The sequence below is a fragment of the Mus pahari genome, chromosome 1 (assembly GCF_900095145.1).
Source record: "Mus pahari chromosome 1, PAHARI_EIJ_v1.1, whole genome shotgun sequence".
Lineage (NCBI taxonomy): Eukaryota > Metazoa > Chordata > Mammalia > Rodentia > Muridae > Mus > Mus pahari.
The window spans coordinates 155,231,051-155,256,311 of record NC_034590.1 but is presented as its reverse complement, the minus strand read 5'-3'; the positions used below and the strand labels follow the sequence as shown (position 1 = coordinate 155,256,311).

The 25,261-nt window shown below is 46.7% G+C and overlaps 1 protein-coding gene across 2 annotated transcripts in view; it reads left to right on the top strand.

The window, feature by feature from the left end:
• Dnmbp (dynamin binding protein) overlaps nucleotides 1-20,022 on the top strand; it is a 92,618-nt gene extending 72,596 nt beyond the window's left edge. For both annotated transcript variants that reach the window (XM_021198524.2, XM_029541674.1), the window contains 11 exons: nucleotides 1,868-2,015; nucleotides 2,607-2,624; nucleotides 3,210-3,409; nucleotides 4,581-4,711; nucleotides 5,503-5,607; nucleotides 10,491-10,619; nucleotides 11,971-12,303; nucleotides 12,775-12,954; nucleotides 14,466-14,664; nucleotides 16,557-17,107; nucleotides 18,592-20,022. In XM_021198524.2, coding sequence (XP_021054183.1) covers nucleotides 1,868-2,015; nucleotides 2,607-2,624; nucleotides 3,210-3,409; nucleotides 4,581-4,711; nucleotides 5,503-5,607; nucleotides 10,491-10,619; nucleotides 11,971-12,303; nucleotides 12,775-12,954; nucleotides 14,466-14,664; nucleotides 16,557-17,107; nucleotides 18,592-18,777 — 2,180 coding nt within the window. In that variant the 3' untranslated portion in view covers nucleotides 18,778-20,022. The remainder of the gene's footprint in view (nucleotides 1-1,867; nucleotides 2,016-2,606; nucleotides 2,625-3,209; nucleotides 3,410-4,580; nucleotides 4,712-5,502; nucleotides 5,608-10,490; nucleotides 10,620-11,970; nucleotides 12,304-12,774; nucleotides 12,955-14,465; nucleotides 14,665-16,556; nucleotides 17,108-18,591) is intronic.
• Nucleotides 20,023-25,261: the final 5,239 nt, after the last annotated feature.

The window sequence follows — 25,261 nt, the reverse complement described above, 5'->3', positions numbered from 1 at the left end:
GGATTAAAGGCGTGCGCCACCACGCCTGGCAAGTTGAAGTTCTTGCAAGGGGGAGCTTTGCTTTAAGGTTTATGAGGGTTGATTTTGGTGTGAGGTGTTTTTGTCTCCTAGAACTTTCCAGGTGAGGATGTCATACTGTTAGTGACAGGTGTTGTCCTACAAGGTGCTTGAGTGGACACTTCAGCCGCTGTTAATATAAGAGCTACATCAGCCAAGTGAGGACTTAGAGTAGCCCAGACCCCACCTGCCTGGTAGCGCCTCTGTTCGAATGTAGTTCTTCCTTTCATCCTTTAAGTCAAACAAGAAGTTAGATGGCAGACTCAGATACGCTGAAGGCATTATGGGAAAGTCATATATGGCCTTAGGAATGGAAAGGCTCAGATGTAGGCAGGAGGTTTAGCCTTACGAAGAGGGGCAGAGATGGTGGCAGTGATGTGGAAGGGGACCAGGAGCATGAGAGCATCAGCTCCAGCAGCAGACCAGCCTCAAGGCCAAGTCCTCAGTAGGTAACAAGTGGACAAGAGATTGAGCATCCCAGGAGGGGAGGTCCGGGAGGCTAAGAAAGGTAAGTCAAAGTGGGAATCCATTAGCAAATTACACAGAGAGAAGGGATGAAGGCAAGAATACTTGTAATAAGGCAGAGAGTTGAGGCGGCTGGAGAGATGGCGTCACAGTTAAGAAAGAACGAACACCCGCTGTACAGCTCCTAGCATTCATGCAAGATGGGTTACAACTGCCTGTAACTCCAGCTCCGGGGGATCTGATGCCGCCTTCTGCCCTCTGTGAGAACCAGAAGATGCACACACATAAATAAAATTAATAAACCACTGTGTAGAAACTTACTTAGGGGTCAGTACTATGCCTGACTGGCTGTAAACTGTCAGCCTGTGAATAGATTGTTTATAGTCGTGAATCTGGATAGAGAAGAAAAATTACATATTTGCTTCCTCATTCATTTATTTCTAGCTGAAATTTAGCATTCACTTTAAGTGTGATTATAGGGAGACAGTAACCTGACATTTTGTCACTGACATCCGTTCATGTCTTTCAGACTGTTTCATGTACCTTTAGTTTCGATTCCACTCAACCAGACATAAATGCTGGTTCTAGTTGCTCACCTCTGTCACGGAGTGACCGTGTGGGGATGGCCAAGCTCATTTCTGCATCCTGTTACCCATAACAAAGCACACGCAGAAAGCGCATGCGAGGGGCTGGTTGCTTCTGTAGACAAGTCCTGGGTTTGGTTCCCAGCATCTACATGGTGACTCACAACTGTCTATAACTCCAGTTTCAGATGATCCAATGCCCTCTTCTGACATCCATGGTCACCAGGCACACACATGGTGCACATACATACATGCAGCCAAACATGAGTTAAAAACATTTTTTTTAAATCCCAAAATAAGCAAAACACCATCGTATTGCAGATTAAAGTAGTATAGTAGATCATTGTACCCTTGTGTCACCACAGAGTTAGAAACCGCTGCTCTGGAGACATTTCTTCATCTTGTGTCCATGTTCCTGGAGAGTAGAGAACAAGAGGGTCACGTGGCCTGGTCACATGACGACTTGGAGCGTGTTTGCAGATGCTGTCCTCTGCCTTCACAAAGGAGGCTGGAAGCTGTATCAAGGCAGAGTTTGTAAATCCATGTTCTGAAAAAGACATCCCTGGGTGACAGTCCTCTCGCTCGTGGCTTGAGTAATTTATCGTTGAAGTTATCGCAGGGGTGCTTATTAAAGCGATGGCTTGTCTTATTGTTTCCTGTAGCAGGCGGACTTGAATGGCCGTACCATTTGTTGATATACTCTGTATTTAGGATTCCGCGAGTAGTGCTGATGTTAGTGTGTGTCTGTGTGTGCTCCAAAGGACCCGTGTTTCTTGATCACCGCGACGAGCTTGAAGGAACGTACAGGGTTTACTGCCAGAACCACGATGAAGCCATTTCCCTGCTAGAAATATACGAGAAGGATGAGAAGACCCAGAAGCATCTTCAGGACTACCTGGCGGATCTCAAGTAGGAGATTCGATGGTTTCCCCGCTGCATGGCTCCCACAGATGTCCCCTGTGTATATGTCTTCTTGTGATATCTACCTGCCAACATTACATAAGGGATTCATTATTATGTGTCCTGTGCCGTAGCTTGCTGGTTTCCATTAAGTAATGGAAATCTTAGGTGACTTCCCAATTGTATCCCTTGTAGAGTAAGCCAGGGTAGTGGCACATGCCTCTAGTTTCAGCACCAGGAGCCTGAGGCAGGACTGCAATGAGTTCAAGTCCAACATGGTCTACACAGTGTGTTTCAGGCCAGCCTGTGCTATATAGTGAGACTTGTTAGAAGGAAGGAAGGAGAGAGGGAGGGAGAGGATGGAAGGAAGGAAGGAAAGAAGGAAGGAAGGAAGGATGGATATTTGTGTCAAACTGAGTCAGCTATTTTTAGGCACAAAGCAGCCAGGAAGATGGTGGCTCACTCTCTAATTGGTGTCCACAGTTTTCTTCTGTCCTGTGTGGCTTTTGTCTGCGGAGTAGGCTTGTTGTGATAATGGTGAGAAGATGATGCTGTCTCTAATACAGTCTCTTTTTTCCCCCTCATGCTTCCACCCTGCAGGAGCCTGTACCACGAATGGTAAGTCCCTCCACCTGGTGCCGGGTGCACACATCGTTTAGTTGGTGAATTTCTCATAGCCCTTAGAAGGCTGCTTTCATTTCTTTATAGACAGGAATCTAGGCCTACTTTGCCATTTTCTTCATAGCATTTACCAATACCAAATACCACTTTGTATATTAATTTACTTACTGCTTGTTTTCTTCCCACCACAAGGATATCTTTGGTCGCCGTTGAGCGCTTATAATAGTGCTTAATAATTATCAAGTGCCCGGGAAATACAGCCACACACCACAGAGCAACTTCTCAGTCAGTGGTTAGCCACCTCTATAACAGTGGTTCCCAAAGCTCATACCCCTGGGGACACCATGGCTGCCTCACTGTGTGTAGTGCATTCTGTGGGATTAGTACAGCGTTGTCACCTAACATCGAATGTCCTGTACCACACAGTAACGGCTGTGCTGTGTGGTACAGGACTGTATTTGTTGAATGAATGCAACCCAGATGCAGAGTCAAAGACCAAGCTGTCTTTAGGGATAGCGGGTGATGCCCAGAGATGCCTTGGTGTTGGCCGATGACTGGAGTCCTCTTCTGCTTGCTTTCCAGGGGATGTACCAATTATATCAACCTGGGCTCCTTCCTCATCAAGCCCGTACAGAGAATAATGCGTTACCCGCTGCTGCTGATGGAGTTGCTGAATTCCACCCCAGAATCCCACCCAGATAAAGTGCCTTTAACCAACGCGGTCCTCGCTGTCAAGGAGATCAATGTGAACATTAATGAGTATAAACGTCGGAAGGATCTGGGTAAGAAAAGCGCATAAGGAAGTTTCCTGGCTGTCAGAGCCTCCCTTAGAAGGTTTTTCTCTGAAGAATTACTTCCCAAAAGCTAGACCAGGCAGGGCCTGGTGTGATGGGGCCAGGGTGAGAGACAGAGCATTGATAACAAGCATCACTGTACAGTTGGACACAAGGCAGGGATGACTAAGCAGTGGGGCAGAAAACGTGTCTGTGGGAGGTGTGTAGGTGGACGGGCCGTGATACCCGCAGGGTCTTCCCCTCATCACCGTCTGTGCCCAGTGACCTGCTCTCTGCTGTGAGCACCTCATCTCCCCCCAGCCCTGGGCAGTCAGCTAACAGACGCCCACTCGGTACCCCATAGAGTGAGCTGGATTGCTTTATTCTCTCCTACACCATCTCTCACTGAGTGAATGCTCAACAGGCACAGCAAGGAGGTTGCACTGAGTCAGGTCCTGTAGAGCAGCAGCCTGGCCCTTTCCCTACTCTTGTGCACTGGGCTGGAGTCTACAGGAAGCCAACACGCCCTGCCTCCCGCTGTCAGGTCACCGCAGTAAGGAGTGGCACTGTGGCTTTTGGAGCTCTCTCCCATGGGGGCCCTGCCTTTAGGTTTGACCTCCTGATGTAATGTCCTCTTCCATAGAGGCAGAGTGTCCTTTCTGCTCCACATCACCATTCCCACCGACGCAGTCTCCAGAGATTTCTGTGAATATGCTCGAAGTATGGCCCTGGCTGTACTGTGTGAGAGCATTGCACATAAATATCTCATTTTATACACAACCAACGTATACTAACCTTAGGTGACTCAAAGTAGTAAGCTCGGAGAGGTGAAGTGGCTTTTATAAAGCCAAGTCTTGATTGATGACAGACCTGAGCATCGAACTCAGACGTCCCCCGCCAACCCCAACCTTCTGGCTCTGCTGCCTTTCCTCTTATCCTCAGCCCCTTCCATGGCCGCCAGTCTCTCTCTGCCGGGGGAGCCACGCCTCTGTGCCGACTGGTTCTTCAGACTAATCCTTGGTTCAGTTATAAGTTACTGAAGGCTAGCACTCATTGTGGTTTGGGTTAACGTCCCTTTTGGTTCCGTTTTAGAGAAGCCTCCTGTCTGGGTTGTTAGGCTCATTGAGCTTGGGTGTGGGGGAAGGGCTGTCTTGACCAGTGGCCTTGGCTTGCTTCCTAGTGCTTAAGTACCGCAAAGGGGATGAAGACAGCCTGATGGAGAAGATCTCCAAGCTGAACATCCACTCCATCCTCAAGAAGTCCAGCCGCGTCAGCAGCCACCTCAAACACCTCACTGGCTTCGCTCCGCAGGTGAGCCCCTCGCTTGCGGGCCCAGCCTGTCTTTGACAGCTCTGCAGGGCCCCGAGGGCAGCTGTTGGCATGGGTTGGCATGGGACCCTTCTTGGTGCCTCCTCTGGTTTTGCCAGTTAGTGGAGACAGGGCCCTGCAGCTACCAAGCTGCTTATAATCTGCACAGAGGCAAATTAGGAGGCGAGCGGGCCAGCATACAAAAGTCACTGTGGTCTTCGAACCTCTAAGACGCTTATGATCTGTTTGGGGAACCTGATCCACAATGCAGACATATTAATCTTGAAGGGATTTAAAAGATCATCTAAATGGATGCCTTATGTTACAAAGAGGAAACCATGAAAGTAGGAGACTGAGCAATTTGAACCCCAGCTTGGCGGTTGCAGACCTGGAAAGTCTCCACAGGTCATCCCGAGTGCCACATACAGGTGGTAAAAGCACGGAAGGCACATGGCAGCAGGGATTCACTTGCCATGGCCTGCACTTTGTTTCTGAACACTGTTGCACTGCTGTTAAACAGCCGGTGAAAGTTCATCTGACCCTTTGTGGAGGGGATGGGGGAAGGGCAACCAGGCTGGAGCAAGTACAAGGGAAGGACCTGGTGGGCGATGGGGCAGTGCCAGGAATGCAGAGGGTAGCAGCCCCACCAGGACACTGGGCTGTGAGGTCAGTTTGGAAATAGGCAGGTCCCAAACTCAGCTCGGTGTGATTCAGGGAAGCTGCGGGTTTACAGATTTGGTGGAATGTCTGCTGAGCGGAAGACCAGAGTCTCTAAAAGCATTCCTCCTCTACAGCTAAAAGATGAAGTGTTTGAAGAGACAGAAAAGAACTTCCGGATGCAGGAGAGATTGATTAAATCTTTTATCCGAGACCTGTCCCTCTACCTCCAGCATATACGGGTGAGTGTCGCCATCGCCGTAGTTAGGGACAGTTTTCTTCCATTTACTTGCTCACCCAGGACATTGTTTAATGAAAGCAGTCTGGACTGAAATGAAGGCTTTTCCACGGGGTGCTTTTTCTTATTATTTTTTTTTTTATTGAGTTATTCACTAGTTAACACATTCTAAAAGGTAAGCACTTTATTTTTTTTATTGAAAATAGATTTTTTTTCCTATGTGATATATTCTGATTATGATTTCCTCTCCCTCCTCCCCTCCCATCTGAATCCACCCTTTCTGTCTTCGTTTGACAGCAATAGCCGTCTAAGGGATAAAGCGTTGTTTCCTTGGTCTCCGCCACTGCTGGCTCTTACACTCCTCCCACCTCCTCTTCTTCAGGGTCCCCGATCCTTGTGGGGAGGATCAGGGCTGGGTGATCTGAGATCTCTCGCTCTGCATAATGTCTGGCTGTGGGTGGCTATTCCCACCTGCTGCTGGAGGAAGCGTCTCTGGTGGCTGAGCAAGGCACTGATCTGAGTATGGCAGAATGTCTTTAAGTGTCATTTGATTGCCATGATCGTTTTGTAGAAGAGTGGTATTTGATTTTCCCCTAAATCCCTGGCTGTCCATCTAGTCTTGGTTCTCGGTCACCCAAGGTCTGGGTTCTAACTCATGGAGCGGGCTGTAGATCAGGTACTGGTTGGTTACTCTCAAGCTTTGTGCTACCATTGTACATGGGTGTCTTGTGCAGGAGACCACGGGCCAGAGGGTTTGTAGCTGGGTTGGTCCTTAGGTTTCTCCTGTGGTCGCAGGCAGAGAACCTCCCAAGAACACTAGCCAGCAGGAGGGAGGCTCTGGGCAGGCACCAGCTAGACCCCACCCCACCCCCATGCTCAGTGGGTTGTGTAGATGTTATTTTCAGCATCAGGTCTCGCCACCAGTTTGTGGAGAGCCTTTTCAACAGCCTGGGTTGTTTTAGAGGATGCCTTTGGCCAACAACGCAAATAAATGCAACCCGTTCCCAGGACTGAAGCTTTATCTGGTGATGAGAGATGTCCGGCTTGGGCTATGTTTACCGGGCCATTTGGCGACTTCATTCTGATTGCCTTCATTATACATACATAGTTTAGGAAGCTTATACTGTATTAGGTTTGTGTATGACCCCCTCAAATAACTCTTAGTTTTAGCCTTCCCTCCCTGTCCCACTCCTCCCTCTCCCTCCATGTTTGATCTGCCCAGCCCAGCCCAGCCCCTTGACCCTCCCCTCTCCCATGCTCCTTCCATAACTATTCTATTATTCTACTCCCCTTCCCAGGAAGAGCTGTCCCCCTCCCCAATCCCATCCCTCCACCTGACCTCTGTGGTTCTTCACATTGAGATTATTTCTCTGACTTGACAGCTAACATCCACATATAAGCAAACACCATACTTGTCTTTCTGGGTCTGACTTACCTCACTCAGGATGTTTTTCTGGTCCCATCCATTTACCTGTGAATTTCATGATTTCTTTTTTTTTTTTTTTTTTTTTTTTTTTTTTTGGTTTTTCGAGACAGGGTTTCTCTGTGTAGCCCTGACTGTCCTGGAACTCAGTTTGTAGACCAGGCTGGCCTCAAACTCAGAAATTCACCTGCCTCTGCCTCCCAAGTGCTGGGATTAAAGGTGTGTGCCACCACACCCGGATTTCATTTTTTTTAAGCAGCGGGGTAATACTCCACTGTGTGATGAGCCAAGTTTTCCTTATCCACTCATGCACTGGTTGCCATCGAGGTTGTTTTCTGACTCTGGCTGTTATGAATAGAGCAGCAGTGGACATGGCTGAGCAAGCATCCTCTGTGTGTGTGCCCCAGACTGGCATAGCAGGATCTATGGCTGCCTTTGCAGTCCCACCGGCAATGGATGAGTGTCCCCCTTACTCCACATTCTCACCAGTGTGAGCTGTCATTTGTTTTATGGGTCTTGACATTCTGACTGGTGTAAGATGAAATCCCAAAGTAGTTTTGATTTGCATTTCCCTGATGGCTAAGGATGTTGAACATCTCTTTTTAAAGTACTTCTCAGCCATTTGAGTTTCCTCTTTTGAGAATTCTGTGTTGTCTGTCCCCTGTTTTTAAATTGGGATTTTTGTTTTCTTCATACCCAGTTTCCTGAGTTCTGTATATATTTTGGTTGTCAGCCTTTTATCAGCTGTGTAGTTGGTAAAATCCTTTTCCCCTTCTGTAGGCTGCAGCTCTGTCTTAACTAACGATGGTGTCCTCTACTGTGCAGAAGCATCTCTGTTTCTCAAGGTTCCATTTATTAATGGTTAACTTTAGTGTCCGTGATAATGATGTTCAGTTCAAAAGCCTTCTGTGCCAGAGTTCAAGACTATCCCCCACTTTCTCTTCTCTCAGATCTGTGTTTCTGCTCTCATGTTGAAATCTTTGACCTATTTGGATTTGAGTTTTGTACAGGATGGATCTCTCTGCCATCTTCTTTGGACCGGCATCTTTGGTTGAAAATGCTGTCTTTTTTCCAGTGTGTATTTCTGGCTTCTTTATCAAAAATCAGGAGGCCATCGATGTGTGGATATATGTCTGGGTCTTCAGTTTGATTCCATTGATCACATGTTTTTATTACTAAAGCTCTCCAATATTGCTTGAAATTGGGAATGGTGATACAACCATTTCTTTGATTCGTCAGGATTGTTTTAGTTGAAAATTGACCTTTCAGGATCTGTAAAGAATGATGTTAGAATTTTGATGGGGATTGTGTTGCATCTGTAGAGTGGTAGGGTGGCCATTTTTACTATGTTAACCCTACTGGTCATGAGCATGGAGATATTTCCATCTCCTGTTTGTTATCTTCTTCCATCTCTGTCTTCAATGTCTTATGGGGCGTCTTTCCATCTCCTGTTATTGTCTTCCATTTCTGTCTTCAATGTCTTAAAGGTTTTAGTCTTACAAGTCTTTTGCTTGCTTGGTTAGAGTTACCCCAAAATATTTTCTATTTTTTGAGGCTCTTGTGAAGGGTGGTGTTTTATGAGCTTCTCAGTCTGTCTGTTATTTGTATATAGGAGGGCTACTAATTTTTGTGATTTAATTTTATATTCTGCCACTTCACTGAAACTATTTATCAGTTGTAGGAGTTTCCCAGTGGAATTTTTAGTGTCATTTATGTACTTATCATAACGTCTTCATATAAAGATACTTTGAAGCTGTGCGTGGTGGCGCACGCCTTTAATCCCAGCACTCGGGGAGGCAGAGGCAGGCGGATTTCTGAGTTCAAGGCCAGCCTGGTCTACAAAGTGAGTTCCAGGACAGCCAGAGCTATACAGAGAAACCCTGTCTCAAAAAAAAAAAAAAAAAAAAAAAGTCTGGTAGACTTCTGCACTAAAATCTCATGGCCCCGGGCTCATCTTGGTTGGGAGACTTTTAAAGAATGCCACTTTCTATTTCACTGTTGCGTGCAGGTCTTTTGAAATTGTGTGTCTGATCTTGAATTGACTTTGGTAAGCAGTACGTTTCAAGAAATTATTATCCTTTTTTCTTCTTCAGATTTTCGATTTGGTGGCATTCAGGTTTTTTAAAAGTATGTCCTTATGATTCTCTGGATTTCCTCAGTGTCTGTTGTTATGCCCCTGTTCATTCTAATTTTGTTAATTTGGATGTTCTCTCTCCACCTCTAGGTGATTTGGCTAAGTGCTTGTCAATCTTACCGATTCTCAAAGAGCCAACTCTGTTTCATTGATTGATTGTTTGTTTTGCTGTCATTTCTATTTTATTCATTTTAGACCTGAGTTTAATTATTTCTTGACATCTGTTCTTTCTGGGTATGATTTTTTTTTTCTTATGTAGGCACTTAGTGCTATGACTCCGCCTCTTAGAACTAACATCTTTGTTGTGTCCCGTGAGTTCAGGTAGGCTGTGTTTTCAGTTTCATTCAATTCTAGAAAGCTTTTCTTTCTTAGTTTCCCATCTTGACCCATTTCTCATCGTGGTTCAGTCTCAGTTTGTGAGCTTTCTGTTGTTTCTGTGGAGGCTGTCATCCAGCTTTGACCCATGGTGGTCAGAGAGGATGCAGGATATCATTTCAACGGTCTTGCAACTGTTGAGACTTGCTTTGTGTCTGAATATATGCTCAGTTTAGGAGAAAGCTCTGTGATGTGCTAAGAACAAGGTCATGAGTTCAAATCCCAGCAACCACATGGTGGCTCACAACCATCCGTAATGAGATCTGGTGTCCTCTTCTGGTACGCTTGAAGACAGCTACAGTGTACTTAGATACAATAATAAATCTTAAAAAAAAAAAAAAGAAAGAAAGAAAAAGAAAACTGTTGTGTGCTTGGTTTGACAGTTTAGTACTTAAAATCAGGACAGTACAGGAAAGATTAGTGTGGTTCCTGCTTATGGATGACATAAAAATTTGTGATGCCTTCCATATTAAAAAGAGAAAACCTCTTTCCAGGGGATGCAATGTTCCTTCTGGCCTCTACAAGTGTCTATAAGTGCCCATAATTACACACACATATGAGATCTCTCTCTCTCTCTCTCTCTCTCTCTCTCTCTCTCTCAAGATAGGGTTTCTCTGTGTAGCCCTGGCTGTCCTGAAATTTATTATCCCTGTAGACCAGGCTGGTCTGGAACTCAGGTATCTGCCTACTTCTGAGTCCTGGGACTAAAGGTGTGTGCCGCCACCACCACCATCCAGGGTATTAAAAAAATGTCACCGGTCTCTGTAGTTCTACAGTTCTTTTCTCTGTGCCCCATACATCATTTATAAAGGCATGCTTGTTTCCGAGTGAAAAGACTGCCTGAGATAGGGGAATTTGCTTGGTAGGATAGTCAGCACAGGCTGCTGCACAGGGCGACTGGCGAAGACCAGGAGGCTCTTTGGATTTTCACTCGTGTCTTCTTCATGGGCTCCAGGAATCTGCATGCGTGAAGGTGGTGGCAGCCATGAGCATATGGGATCTGTGCATGGAGAGGGGACATCATGACCTGGAACAGTTCGAGAAGGTGCATCGCTACATCAGTGACCAGCTCTTCACACGGTTTGTAAGTAACTTTGTTCACCCTCCACCCCCTTTCAAGGCTTGGCTCCCTTCCCAGGGTCCTCTCATAGGACAGCTCACACAGAAGTCCCTTCCACAGAGGCAGAGGCAGAGGCAGAGGCATCAGGGATTGAGAAAGTGCTAAAGGTCACATTGCATAGGAACTCCAAAGAGCAGTGGGGCTACGCAACTGTGTGGGATTATGGCTTGTTAGAGCTCTTTGCAGAATTGCCCACAGGGGGAAACTTTCTCCAGCTTCAACAGGAAATCCCTTTAATAATATGTCACTACAACTGACAAAGGGCTCGAGGACCTAAGATCCGTGCCCAGTCCTCTTGTTAAACAATACCAGGGGTGGTGGCACTCACTTGTTTTCAGCACCAGGGAGGTAGGGACAGGAAGCTTGCTTGGCCAGCCATCCGAGCTTATTAGTGTATTTCAGGACAGCAAGGAGCCCCTGAGGCACGACCCCAGTGGTGTCCTCCAGCATCCGTACGCACATGCTCCTGCACATATCAGATCATACATACGATATCGATTACCTATTTATGTTTTTATGTGTGTAGTGGCGTACTGTCAATGTCCACGTCTGTCTTTCTAGGAGGAATAAGAGAAAAATACCCTCTGAAAGACACAAGTGGGCTTTAGCATGCAGTAATCACTGATCAGCAGTTCCCAGCCTTCCTGATGCTGCGACCCTTGAATGCAGTTCCTCATGCTCTGGTGACCCCCAACCATGACATTATTCCATTAGCCCTTTATAACTGTAATTTTGCTACTGTTAAGAGTCATGATATAAATATCTGATATGCAACCCCTGTGCAAGAGTCATTTGACCCCCAAATGGATCATTAGCCGCAGGTTGAGAACCGCTGGCCTAGAAAATGAGGAAGAGGGTGCAGTCCCAGACGTCAGCACTCACACTGAGCTCCTAGACAAGGAGACGAGCCATACAGACTCGTCACACACCAGACTGACGTGTACTTTACTATTCAGCAATGAAGAAGCTAAGTGGGCAAAGGCCTGATTGTGAGGATTGCCAGGTAAATCCTGGTAAGGTGTGGCTATGGTTCTGCACAGGGTCGCCTTGGCCCAAGAGCAAGGAGGGGTATCAGGCATGACCAAATCAACCTTCACCAGAGTGCTTTGGAGGCAGAAAATGAGGTGCTTACCAGCCGAGCAACATGCTTTTTCTGTTTTGTTTGAGACAGGGTTTCTCTGTGTAGCCCTGGCTATTCCAGAACTCACTCTGTAGACCAGGCTGGCCTCAGACTCAGAGATCCGCCTGCCTCTGCCTCCTGAGTGATGGGATTAAAGGTGTGCCTGGGTGCAAGGTGCCTCTCTTGTCCCCACAGAAGGAGAGGACCGAGCGGCTCGTCATCAATCCCTTAAACCAGTTGTTGAACATGTTCACTGGGCCCTACAAGCTGGTGCAGAAGCGATTCGACAAGCTCTTGGACTTCTACAACTGCACTGAGCGAGCGGAGAAGCTGAAGGACAAGAAGACTCTGGAGGAGCTACAGTCGGCCCGAAACAACTACGAGGCCCTGAACTCGCAGCTGCTGGACGAGCTGCCCAAGTTCCAGCAGTACGCCCAGAGCCTCTTCACCAACTGCATCCATGGCTATGCCGAAGCCCACTGTGACTTCGTGCAACAGGCCCTGGAGCAGCTGCAGCCGCTGCTATCGGTGAGTCTTTCCGTGTGGGGCCGAGTCAGCGCTGAAAAACGGTTGGTACTTTCTGGAATTCACAGTAGGGTCGTTAGGTCCTGCCCATCAGGGATTCTTGGTCCATTCATGGTGCCGTGAAGCCTGAGGTGTTCAAACATCTCTTTCCATCTTAAGGGCTGGCTCAAAAGTAGTGGCCAAGCCTTGTCTCTTGCATCAGCTGCCATTTTGGCAATAATTCAGCCAACTACTGCTGACCATAGTGTGGTCACCTAAGACCATCAAAACCACAGAGATTTCCATTATGATTTATGACAGAAGCAAAATGACAGTTATGAAATAGCAATGAAAATCATTTTATGGTTGGGGTCACCACAACATGAGGAACCGTATTAAAGGGTTGGAAGGCTGAGAACCGCTGCTCTAAAGACTTTGGCCAGGGGTCCTTCATTTGTGTCCTCTCCTTTCCTTCTTGACTCCCATGGGCTGCAGTTACTGAAAGCCACCGACCGAGAAGGCAACTTGATTGCCATCTTCCTTGAGGAGCACAGCCGGGTGCTACAGCAGCTCCAGGTCTTCACTTTCTTCCCCGAGTCCCTCCCAGCGCCCAGGAAGCCCTTTGAGAGGAAAACCACAGACCGCCAATCATCACGGAAGACCCTTCTGGGCATGGTGAGTAGGCACCTAGTGTGGCTCCCGGGACTGACCTGTGCACACTGGACATCTAAGTGCGTCGCCTCACTCCTCGTCTCCGGACGGCAGTTGATAATGGCCAGCCCTCCATCACAGGGCCATTACCAGGCTTAACGGAGTTAAGGTGTGGAGCTGCCCAGCACATGAGCACTGTGCAGTTAGACATATTTAATATTGAACAGCCTGCTGTGCCTCTGCACGTGAGCAGTGTGTGGGAGTCTTGACTACATAACCAAGGGAGAACCTGAGGTTATTGGTCGGGCCTGTTCCATCTCGGGCATCACTGATGTGGTTGCTGATACCCAGCTGGGAGCACCTGGAGTTTTGGTGTGAATCTCAAGCTGCCTCCTGAATCATTCTTGGATCTTAGTGAAGCACTGGTACACTGATAAGTTAATTAAGGGAAATGAGTCAGGCTTGGTTTTGATCTTGTATTAGGCTAACACAGCCAAACCTTTAATGACTTCTTTGGAGTAGCATTGTGTTTTGTTTTATTTTTTTTTTTAACACGGGTCTTTCATATTTTAAAATTTGCAGTAAGATACATCAGATCCTGTGGGCTCCTAGGCAAGAAGGAGGGGTCACCCTCCCTACATTGGCATTTGCTTCATAAAATCCTGTGAGCATTTGTTTACAAGGGAGAATTGGATTTACTATTGCCTTTAGTTTTTCATTTTAAAGATTTTTATTTTAGATTATGTCTGTAGGTAACTGTGGAATGCAGAAGAGGGCGTTGGATGCTCTGGGGCTCCAGACATTGATGGTCATGAGGTGTCTAACATGGGTGCTCAGGTCTTCTGCAAGAGCAGAGAACACTCTTGACCCCTGAACCATCTCTCCAGCTCCTCCCTTTAATTTAACTCTCATTATTTAGGTTTATATAACAATAATATAAGACCTAGTGATATACTTGGTATTTGGAATATTTTGTTTTCATTTTAAATTTTATTTTAGGGGCTGGAGAGATGGCTCTCCAGAGGTCTGACTGCTCTTCCAGAGGTCCTGAGTTCAAATCCCAGCAACCACAGGGTGGCTCGTAATCATTTATAATGTGATCTGGTGCCCTCTTCTGGCCTGCAGGCATATGTGCAGGCAGACCACTATAACATATATAAATAATCTTGTTTTAAAATGTTTTTTTGTTTTGTTTTGTTTTGGTTTGGTTTTGGTTGTTTTGTTTTTTTTTTTATTTTGGTACTAGCAATTGAACCCAAGCACATGTTAAAAATATTCTCTGCCTCTGGGCTATAGCAACTCCCCAGCCTCAGAACTTTGACTGATCGGTCGTATTTTAATCATATTTTTGTTTTGTTGTTGCGTAAAGTAAGGGTGTTAGCTTGCCTCAGAGACATTAAAACATTGCAGTGTGCTTTTTACCTAACACAGCCTGACTCGATTATAAAATGTGGCTCAGGGTTGGTGCCTCGCTCCTGCCGTGGCTGCCAGGGTGCCACCGCGAGGTTTCTCATTGGCCCTGTTCTGCCTTTCAGCCAAGCTACATGCTGCAGTCGGAAGAGCTGCGGAGCTCCCTGCTGGCGAGGTACCCACCGGAAAAGCTCTTCCACGTCCAGCGGAACTTCAACGCTGCGCAGGACTTGGATGTCTCCCTTTTGGAAGGTGACCTGGTGGGCGTGATCAAAAAGAAGGACCCCATGGGCAGCCAGAACCGCTGGCTTGTGGACAACGGAGGTGAGCGCTGGGTAATCAGATTCTGAGGAGAAAGCTGTGTGAGCCTTTGATGGGGATAGAAACTGTAGGATTGTCCTGATTTCTAGAGGGTGTGGAGCCTGAAGCTGCCTGCTTCAGATTGCTCTTGTTTTGACAACTTTCAGAGACAGTTGTGTTAATTATTTATCCCAAAGATGTCACTGTGTGTGTCCTTTGCCTTCTGTAAAGTGTGTATGATATAAAGCTCGTGGTTTTGTCCGTTTTCCACTGCAGCAGCGTCCATGGCTGTTTAGAGAGTGACTCGAAATCAAACCATTCATAGCTTTCTCTTTTTGAAGGAGGTTTATAGACGTCAGTGTAATCCTTTTCCCCACAATTCTAAAATGCAGCAAGTTGAGAAGAACAGGGCTTTTTCGGAACCCTCTTGTCAAAACCTGAACTGAGTAACAGAAAGAACTTGTAATTATAACTTACCTTATGAAATGGATACGTATTTGACATCCCTCAAATCAAAAAACTGTGAGTTCCACCAGTTTTAGCATTTGGGAGTGGCTCTGTTGATCATGTTTTACCAGGCTGCAGTTAGAATTCGGATCCAGAATCCATGTAAGAAGTCAGATGATGTACCTCATACCTCATCCAAAGACAGCCTCTCATGATGGGGACCCAGGACGGTCCCTACTCTAGAAAGCTAGACTCCTTCATGAGCAGAGGCCTGGGACCAAAACAGAGACAAAGTTGGATGAGACTAAAATAATCCTAGCATTTAATAAAAAAAAAGGAGTCAGGTGACCAGGTCCTGGGGCTTCTCTTTCTTAAAACAAGAAACACTGTGTGGCCAAGAGCCTTCTGTCACCATCAGGCAATTTGTTGAAGCAAGCATGTGCTGGACACGGCTGTGTGCTTGTCCTGGTGTGCCCTGACCCTGAGACGGTTCTGTTGTGTATGGGGAGTGGGGGATGAATGCAGGTGGCCTTTCGGAGGGGCTTGGCACAGGGACGGCCTTGCAGTCCATCTTTGCCAGACATGGTGTATTTGAACTTAAGCCCACCCGAGTCTTCTCTCAGTTTAGTGATGCTCTGGAGATCCTGTCACATTGTCTTCTGTGCCATTGCCAAATTCAGCAAGGCTAGCCTTGAACTTGCAGTAATCCTTCGTAGTCTCCTGACTGCTGAGGTTACAAGCGTGAGCTGCGTGATTTTTCATTTTGTCTTTGTTTTTTTTGTTTTTTTGTTTTTGTTTTTGTTTTGTTTTTTTTTTTTTGGTTTTTCGAGACAGGGTTTCTCTGTATAGCCCTGGCTGTCCTGGAACTCACTCTGTAGATCAGGCTGGCTTCTGCCTCCCAAGTGCTGGGATTAAAGGCGTGTGCCACCACTGCCCAGCTGATTTTGTCTTCTCACTGTCCTGTCAATTGTCCATAGACACCTTGTCATTTTAGGGTTGTATAAGAATGACCTAGAAGGTAGCCATAGGTATGGGCATCTTCTGGTGCTGGATGCTGGGCATCTTCTGGTGCTGGAGGCTCCAAGCTGGGGACCACTAAGCATTTGATTTCGTCACTCTTGACCCAAGCTTTTTTGAGTTTGTTTGTTTGTTTCCTTTGCTTTTGAGTATGGTGATTTAGCTGTGTGTATGTCTGTGCACCACATATGCCTGGTGTGCCTGTGTCCAGAAGGTGGTGTTGGACCTCCTGGAACTGGTGTTATGGATGGTTGTGACTGCCATGTGGGTGCTGGAAATCGAACCCAGGTCACTGGAAGGGCAGCCTATGTTCTAAACTGCCCAGCCATTGCTCCAACCCCACTGACCTAGCTTTTAAACAGTACTTTGAAAATTCCTTGGTATCCCCCACATCCTGCTCCATCCCCCACACCTCTTGCTCCAGGCTGTAGCTGTTTTCTTTTCTTCTGCAGTCACCAAAGGCTTTGTCTACAGCTCCTTCCTGAAGCCTTACAATCCTCGCTGCAGCCATTCCGATGCCTCGGTGGCCAGCCACTCCTCCACAGAGTCAGAGCACAGCGGCTCCTCCCCCAGGTGCCATCGCCAGAGCAGCCACAGCGCCTTGACCTTCAACTCCAACAACATGACTGTGTCCTTCAACTCAGGACTTGCCCTGAAGCAGCCTCAGGATGCATCTCCACTGAAGGACTGTGCTCACGAAAGTCTCGGGGTGTCCTCGAACACAGGGAACCCAGACACTGGGCCTTCTGCGTGCTCTTCAGACCCAGACTTTTCCTTCCAGCGCAGGCTGGGGAACCCTGCAGATGGCGCCAGAGACATCAGCCATCCTGCTTCAACCTTGAGGGGTTGCCAGCGAGGCTCCCCGAATTCAGAAGTGGCCGGTTACTCTGTGCCAGGGAGAAATGACCAAGGCGGTGACTCTATAAAAGGCTCTGCAAGAACTTGTCAGGCTCCAGAAGACGGAGACAGAGGGCTCGGGGGCAGCGAGACAGAGGGCAACCAGGTACGTCCAGAGGCGGCAGACGTGGAGTGAGTGTGGGAGGGGACCAGGCAGGGCCTGCAATGCAGTCCTGTCCTACACAGCCCAGAACTGTGCTGTCCTAAGGAGCAGCTCCCCTGCTTCTGTACCATCCCCCACCACCCCCGCTTCCACAGACACTGCCAGGCCATCCCCAGGGCCCTACTGCCTTATCTCTGGGCATTTAAAAGATGTCAAGATGAAGCCTGTATTTTGCTCTTCACACTCATGAATCCTTCCAGAGTGTGGAGGCTGCTTAACCTGCCACCCATTCAGGCCTTTACCCACCCAGCCATGTTTTTAGTCCTAGAGTCCAGAAGGACCAGGGCTGTTTTAAGTTTTTCCTGGTTTTGCTCAGCCTGCTCAGGCCTGGGAGCCAGGTGTCACCCTTCTGTCCCCGTTTTGGTCCCCCATGTTGACTCAAAGCTGCACCTTTGTTGTGGAGGCTCACATAGCAGTGGGTCTTCTTACCAATGTTAGGAGATATGGTCTGTGTTGTGTCCCCTCTCTTGGAGTCTGGATTCCAAAGGCCATTTCTGGCTTTGATGTCACAGTTGAGAGTGGAGGCTGCTGGCTTCTGTCTGGTGATACTTTCTGCTGACAGACAGCTTAGGACAGATGTCCCAGTTCTGAACCTGAGTGGACACTACTTTCTGACATGCTGATAGGGAAGTCAGTCCTAGCCTATCTGTCCCCTGGGGTCTCATGGCCTCGCCCATCACTGAGCATGCTCCACCCCTATGTTGGGCCCTATTTATGGCACCTACAGATTGACCTTTCTTGCTTTGAGAATAATTGCATACTAATATATTTGTTTGGCTTGGGGTTTTTTCTTTCCTGTTCTGGGAATGGAATCTAGGGTTTGGAGCAGGCTAAACCAGTATGCTAAACTATGCTAATTGATAATTTCTAGGTGGAATATAGAATTGGGGCACAGAAAGTTTCACCCTTCTTCCATATTGACCAAAGGTTCCATGTGGCTTTTCTTTAAGGCCATTCTGAAACATTCTTGAGAGGTCTTTGTTTTTGAAACAGGGCCCCACTGCTTACCCCAGGCTGGCTCCAGTTGGTGCCACCACTCCTGCCTCTGCCTCCTGAGCCCTGGGATGACAGCATTTGCCGCCACGTACAGATGGTTTCACTTTACTTTTCCTCGGCCCAGTTCTCTGTGGAATAGTCCAGTCATATCTAGCTATGAAAACTCTAAGTTAAATCAGGTTAGAAAATCAACTTTAAGCAGGGTAGATGGTGGCACACGTCTTCAATTCCAGTCAGTGCTCTGGAGGCAGAGGCAGGCGATCTCGTGAGTTTGAGGACAGCCAGGGCTACACAGAGAAACCCTGTTTTCAAAAAGCCGAAAAGGAAAACCGCATTCAGGCCCTCAGGGCACAGCAGTGCGAACTGCTGCCTTCACGGCAATGCCTTGCCGTTTGCCCGCCGGCTTCTAACCCTCTCTCTCCCTCACACAGGTCTATTTCGCCATCTATTCCTTCAAGGCACGAAACCCAAATGAACTGAGTGTGTTAGCCAATCAGAGACTCAGGATCCTTGAGTTTAAAGACGTCACAGGCAATACAGAGTGGTGGTTGGCTGAAGTTAATGGAAGAAAGGGCTACGTCCCATCCAACTATATCCGGAAAACCGAGTACACCTGAGCCAAGTTGCCTCCTGCCCCGCCTTGCTGCCGCTTTCAGTCCTACGGAAGGTTCTGGAGGGCTCCAGGTTCCTGCTCCGAGCAGGGCCCCACCACACTGCCTATCCATAACGCGGAGCGCAAGATAAGCTTTGTTCTGATTGGGTTGTACACTTTGATGCTCGCTAGAATTTGAAGTGGCTGGACCCCAAAGGTTTGCCAGTGATTCCGTGTCCACAAGAAGCAGGCCAAGTGCCGGTGTCAGCTTTGGGAAATGAGACGTTCCCAATCAGAAAAGCAGTATTGTACGCGGGAAGCTGTGCCAGCCTCAGCGGATGCTGGCACTGGTTGCCGCACTCCACGGTCGACTGAGCAGTCACGGGATGAGGAGGAGCCGGCTCCGAGAGCTCCTCCATTCACGGGGACAGTCTTGTCACGATCACACCAAACCTGGTGTGTCAGAGTGTCCGAGACACCCGGGTGCCCGGCAGCCTTCTCTCTGACACTTGCCCCTCACTCCTAGTTCTTAGCATGCTAACCTTTCAGTGCTTCCCCGTTGAGTGTTTACAGTCTAACCTTTCTCCTGACCGTGTGTCTGAAAGGTTCTCTTACCTTTCGAACATGGTCAGCTGCCTCTTCCCTGACACTCATTTCAACTTTATTTGATCTCTGAGGTGTCTCCTAACCTTTCTCCCTGTACTCGATAACTGACGGACTTCCCTAGACTAGAGGGCTCAGCCCTCTGGCCAGCCACTGAATGTATTCATTCTGCCGGTGGAAGAGGGATGCCTGCCCCGCCCCCTTCCACCCTTGCACTCTGCTGCCGACTAGTCACCGCCACCCGTGCTCAAGACAACCACGTGGCTTATTTGAAGTAGGTAGGATCCGTGGCCCCAGAAGCTCGTCTTAGAGTTGGAGATACGAATTTTCCTTCTCACCACCTACTGCCACACGTCAGAGATAATATTCAAAGTCAGACAGATGCTAAAGTGCCTAATGAGACCTCAAACCCAAGGCTGGAAGGTGGCTGCTGAACTCTCATGTGAGGAAATGGCCCGAGAGACTTGTCTCAGTGTGGGTCTTAGACTCCAGGTCTTCCCCATCCTTCAGCTGCTGTTCTTCCAGCTGCACATTTGGCCTTAAAGCCCTGGTGAATCAGGACTTGCCTGTGGACACCCATCCACGGCTGCACCACTGGTCAGAGCCTCTTATGAAGTGTTTATATTTAAGTAGCTATTTTATAAATAAAAGCATTTCTATTGACCATAAGTGTGTCTCCTCCAGCTTGAATCTGAACCTCTTTTCTCATCTTTGCCCAGCTGAGTCAAAGCAGACCCGTTTTCTTCCAATACCAATATAGTTTCTGGTCATATATTTGAGTCATTATTCCAGTTTGAGATTTTTTTCTTTCTTTTTTGGGGGTGGCATGGGGGTGATCTTGTTATGTCGCCCAGGCAGGTCTGATGAGATCCTCTTGCCTCACCTGGGTGATGGGGTTACAAGTGTATGTACCCCGACAGCCAGCTTTTAGTTGATTTTTTTTAAAAAAAATACAGTATAAGGTGTTGGGTGTGTGGTGTGAACTTTTAATTTCAGCACTTAATTGATTTAGAGTTTTTCTTTTCTAGGAAGTGCTTTCCTCTTGCATTTCTATGTCTTTGCTGAGTTTTTCACCCAAATTCTTGAGTTTCTTGTCCTAGGAGTTCAATTCCTTGTTTAGGTTCTTGTAGTGAGAACTCTGGAATTTTGGATTCCTAAAACAACAAAACCATGATGATGTGCTTTTGTTTCAGTCCCAGGTGTAGAGCTGGGCTGCTTCCAACCTTCCGAAGCAGGCTGACCTTGATCTGCCTCGACTCCAGCAGACGTTTGGCCAGCTGCTGACAGTTTCTGTGATTGTGTGATGTTTGGAATTCTGGGAACTTTTTTCTGGGAAATTCAAGTGTATCTAAATGTTAGAGCCCCTCAAGGTGGTCATTTAGGGAGGTTGGTTTTAGTTAGTAACCATAGTCAAAGAAGATCCAAAAGGAATTAGATTCAGGGATTTTCCCAATTCCTCTCTCCCCCTATTATTGTTCGTCTGGTGGTAGGGACAGGAAGGGTGGGGAAAAAAACCCACCAAGTAGCAAAGACCAGCTACAGGTTCTGAATTCTTTGCTCTGTGAATGTTTCAAGAGTTCTCACCATAAAGAAATTATGCTCCCATCTGGGTAAGACTATTGATCACGGTTCCCAGCAGCCTCACAGCACAGCTCAGTGCTATGGAAACAGGCAATCTGGCTGTGGCTGGGGAGCTCACAGGCCCACAGATGAACCTACCACTGTTACTCTGCTCAGTGTACAGATATCAAACTGCCCTCTAAATTCTTATCCCTACCCATAAATTAAGGCAGTTCTCAGACCTTCTCAGAGGAGCTTCCTTGTGTAATGAATGGTACTTAGAACAGAAACTCACAACTGGTCAGGGTGCAGAGGGGAAGTGTCAGTAGAGTTTCCAGCCACAAATGATACACAGATGTCACAGTTAGAGACCACCAGAGAAGTGGGGGAGGGAGGACAGAAAGATTGTAAGGGTCAGAGGTCAGGGAGGGCTGGAGCAAAACTAGACAGGACAGGAAAAATGCCTTGATGGCAAGACCAAGCCAGTCAACATTCTAGTGAGAAAGGGTACACACACACACACACACACACACACACACACACCCTGGTTAATCAAGGGGCTGTGGACAGTTAGTGACTTCTGGGGGAGAGTCTCAGTTTTCCTAGAGGTTCTAGGGATGTCGACCACACTCCAGTGGATGTCCTGACCTCACAAGTATACAAATAGCACAAATTAGAGTCAACAGTTATTAAAAACCAGGAAGCTGGGAGTCTGGGGGGGATTGGAGGAGTTAGGGAGATGAATGTGAATGGAATAGGATCCAATACATTATGTGAACAGTTCCAACAATCTTTCCACTAGTGTGCTGGGATTAGGAACATACACACCATGTGACTCAAAGCTTTTGCAAAGTACTTGGGTGTCCGTGCCTCAGTACTTAATGAGATGTATTTTATTGATTTTTTTTTTTTGAGACAGTCTCACAATGCAGAACTCACTATGTAGACCAGACTGGCATCGAACTCACAGAAATCTGCCTGCTGGGATTAAAGGCTTGTGCCACCAACATCTAGCCTAAGAGATAGTCTTTAAGGAGAGAGACACAGATACGATGCTATCCTGGTGTCGTTGTGACATGATGGCAGGAGGGAGAAAGTAAAAAGAACACCCTGGTGAATGGTATCTGGAAATACCGAGAACACAAGGCTGCAAGGACCTAGCATCCGACCAGGGGATGCTGAAGACCCATGCAGTCCATGTCACAGAGCTACGCCCGAGTACCCACAGGCCCAAGTGTCTCTGATACACCCAAGAGGAGTCAGGCCCCAAGCATCTCCCATGGCACCCACCCGTCATGTACAGGATCAGGAAGCCTAGGCATGACGGCCTTAATCCACCATTGCTAAATTATGACTTCCTCGGGCCGATACTCTCACTTTAACTGAGAGCAGGACATGATTAAATCCAAACAGGATCAAGCTGAGTAAGATTGTTGCATTTCAATTGGAAAAGTCTGTGCTGATTCAACTCGACCTGACTACAGCAGACTTGAGTCACAGGTGACTCTTGACAATCTGGTTGGTTTAGTGTCTGCAGTTTCCCAGGATACAACACAGCATACCACACATAGACAAACCCTTCTAAGTCTTTTGCCTAACTTAAGCAATGGATTCTTTTCTTATGGGTGAATTTTGAGAACACTCTATATTTCCTGAATAAGTTCTTCAGAAATATTGTTCTTTGTGAGTACCAGCCACAGCCCCCAAAAGGGCGGTAGGTATGGCTTTATATTCCAACGAGACCCCGTGGAATTCTGGGTCTGTCTGATGCTTTCCCTTGGCTTCACAGCACCATGGAGGTACTTCTCATCCACCAGGAGCAAATGTTCTGGAACAGGCGTTACAGCATGTTTCCTGCTAAGTATGACACTTCAAATCCCAGGAACACCAGGAGATACAAAACTTAAGTGCTCTTGGAAATCTTGTCAATTTCATCAGAGCCACAGGAGCTCGCCATTCTTAGTGGCCTCTAGACCACCAACAAAAATCATGACCAAATTAATTAAAGCAAGCTTTTATTTTATTCACATACATATATAGGCTACCTCCCCTAAGGTGGGGTTCAAGAGGTCAGCTTTGGACATGGGAAAGATAAGGTTTTTTTTAAATATATGTCTTAATTAGGGTTCCCATTCCTGTGAAAAGACACCATGACCAAGGCAACTATTATTTTTTTTTAAGATTTATTTATTTTATATATGTGAGTACACTGTAGCTGTCTTCAGACACACTGGAAGAGAGCATCCGATCCCATTACAGATGGCTGTGAGCCACCATGTGGTTGCTCCCGGGATTGTCCTCCCTTACCTGCTCTGACGCTTCCTCTGCTTGGACCTCCTCCCCCTAACTTTGCAACCAATGCTGTAGCGCATCTCTCAGCATCCCTCTCCACTGTCAGCATCTCCGCTCAGCAGATGCTCCTCCTCTGAGCCACACCCCAACCGGCACACTCTGGTTATCTGAATAACCCAGTGTCTACCCTTTCCATCCCCAGTCCCTTAATTACAATAGCAAAATCCTTTTTTTTTTTTTTTTGTAACAGAATGTGACATATTGTCAGGTTCTGTAGATTCCATTGTGAACATCTCTATCATAAGAATATTTTTGAGGTAAAATTTTGATGATGGAAATATAAGCCTGAAAAAAAAAACTTTTTAACAAAGACCTAGAGATTACATATTTTACGGAACAGAGGCCACAAAATCTGTTATGACTTCAACTCTGCATTGCAACATGGAAGCAAGCACAGCTAACATAAAAATAAAGGAACAGACCTGTGCTCCAAAACAAAATTGAATATGCCAGACTGTTTTTAACAATTAAAGGTTCAAACGAGCCTAAAGTAATTTTTATTTTCTTTTTTTGTTTGTTTGTTTGTTTTTCGAGACAGGGTTTCTCTGTGTAGCCCTGGCTGTCCTGGAACTCACTTTGTAGACCAGGCTGGGCTCGAACTCAAAAATCCTCCTGCCCCCCCCCCAAGTATATAGATGATAGATAGATAGATAGGTAGATGATAGATAGAATTGAAGCACAACAATTACTTATAGGAAGTAAAAGAAAGGCTATGAAAAAGGAATAATTCTTACATTTGATTCTTTGAAAAAGTTGTATAGTCTTTTTCTTGTGTCATTTTCAAAAATAACTTTTCTAAAAGTTCATTGATAATCTATATGGAAGTCTAACTCGCACTTAAAGTAGAATATAGTCTTTGGTAAGTAAATCTAAGCTACATAAATTTAAATATCTGTGTTTGTACAATGTTTGCTAATTGTCCCATCAATGCCTGATTAGTATGCATTTGTGGTTAAACATATTCTCATTTTGTTACCTAAATGGAATGTATTTCTTCAGATATTTCCAAAAGCTTGCACACAAAATGAACTTACAAAAAAACCCAAACCAAACCAAACCAAACCAAAGCCCTTGCATAGGGCTGGCCCTCTCGCTGCTACAGTTTGCTCTGGAGCATCAGTGTGGTTACATGGTTTCCACTGTTGCTTCTGAGGAAGCAGTATTGCTCATCTGATGTGGGTGTCTCTGAAGGACACAAAGTGCTTCTGTGACTGTCTGAAGGGCCATAAACAAAGTCAGTATTGCTGCTTGTCGGATCCGCTGCAGCTGAGACACTGGTGAGCAAGTCTGGGGGAAGGACAGCAGCCAGGGACCCAGCTTAGCCTCCCCTAGGTCTCTCTGCAGCCATGGGATATGATGCAAACAAACAAAAACAAAAACCGAACAAAAGGACCCAGGATTTACAAATCCTAGCCTCAGCTTCACAGAGCAGAGGCAGGAAGGCTAGATTTGAAAGTGCTAAGACAATATAGTTTAATAATGACCTACGCATCTTTCCATAGTTACAGGACATTTTGAGAGATGCTGCACAGTCTGCTGGGACTTAGTTGACCTGGGAAGGCAAGGGGAAACTAGTCTCCATTTTAATTCCTCTGACCACATCACTGTAGGTCTCCAATTAGGGTTATTGAATAGCCAGTGGGCCAGTTGCACCAGCTTGGCATTTTTTGACTAATGTACAATGGTTAGGTAAAGTTGAGTAGAAACTAAACGCTTAAAAATAAACCTTGATTAGACACACAGATGCACAGAAGAGACAGACAAAAGATCACCAAAGGTGATGGTGACATTTTGGAGGGATTTCTTTTGTTTTGTTTTGTTTGTTTGTTTGTTTTTCCTTTATTTACATTTCAAATGCTATCCCGAAAGCTCCCTATACCCCTCCCCCGCCCCTGCTCCCCTACCCACCCACTCCCACTACTTGGCCCTGGCCTTCCCCTGTGCTGGGTCATACAAAGTTTACAAGACCAAGGGGCCTCTCTTCCCAATGATGG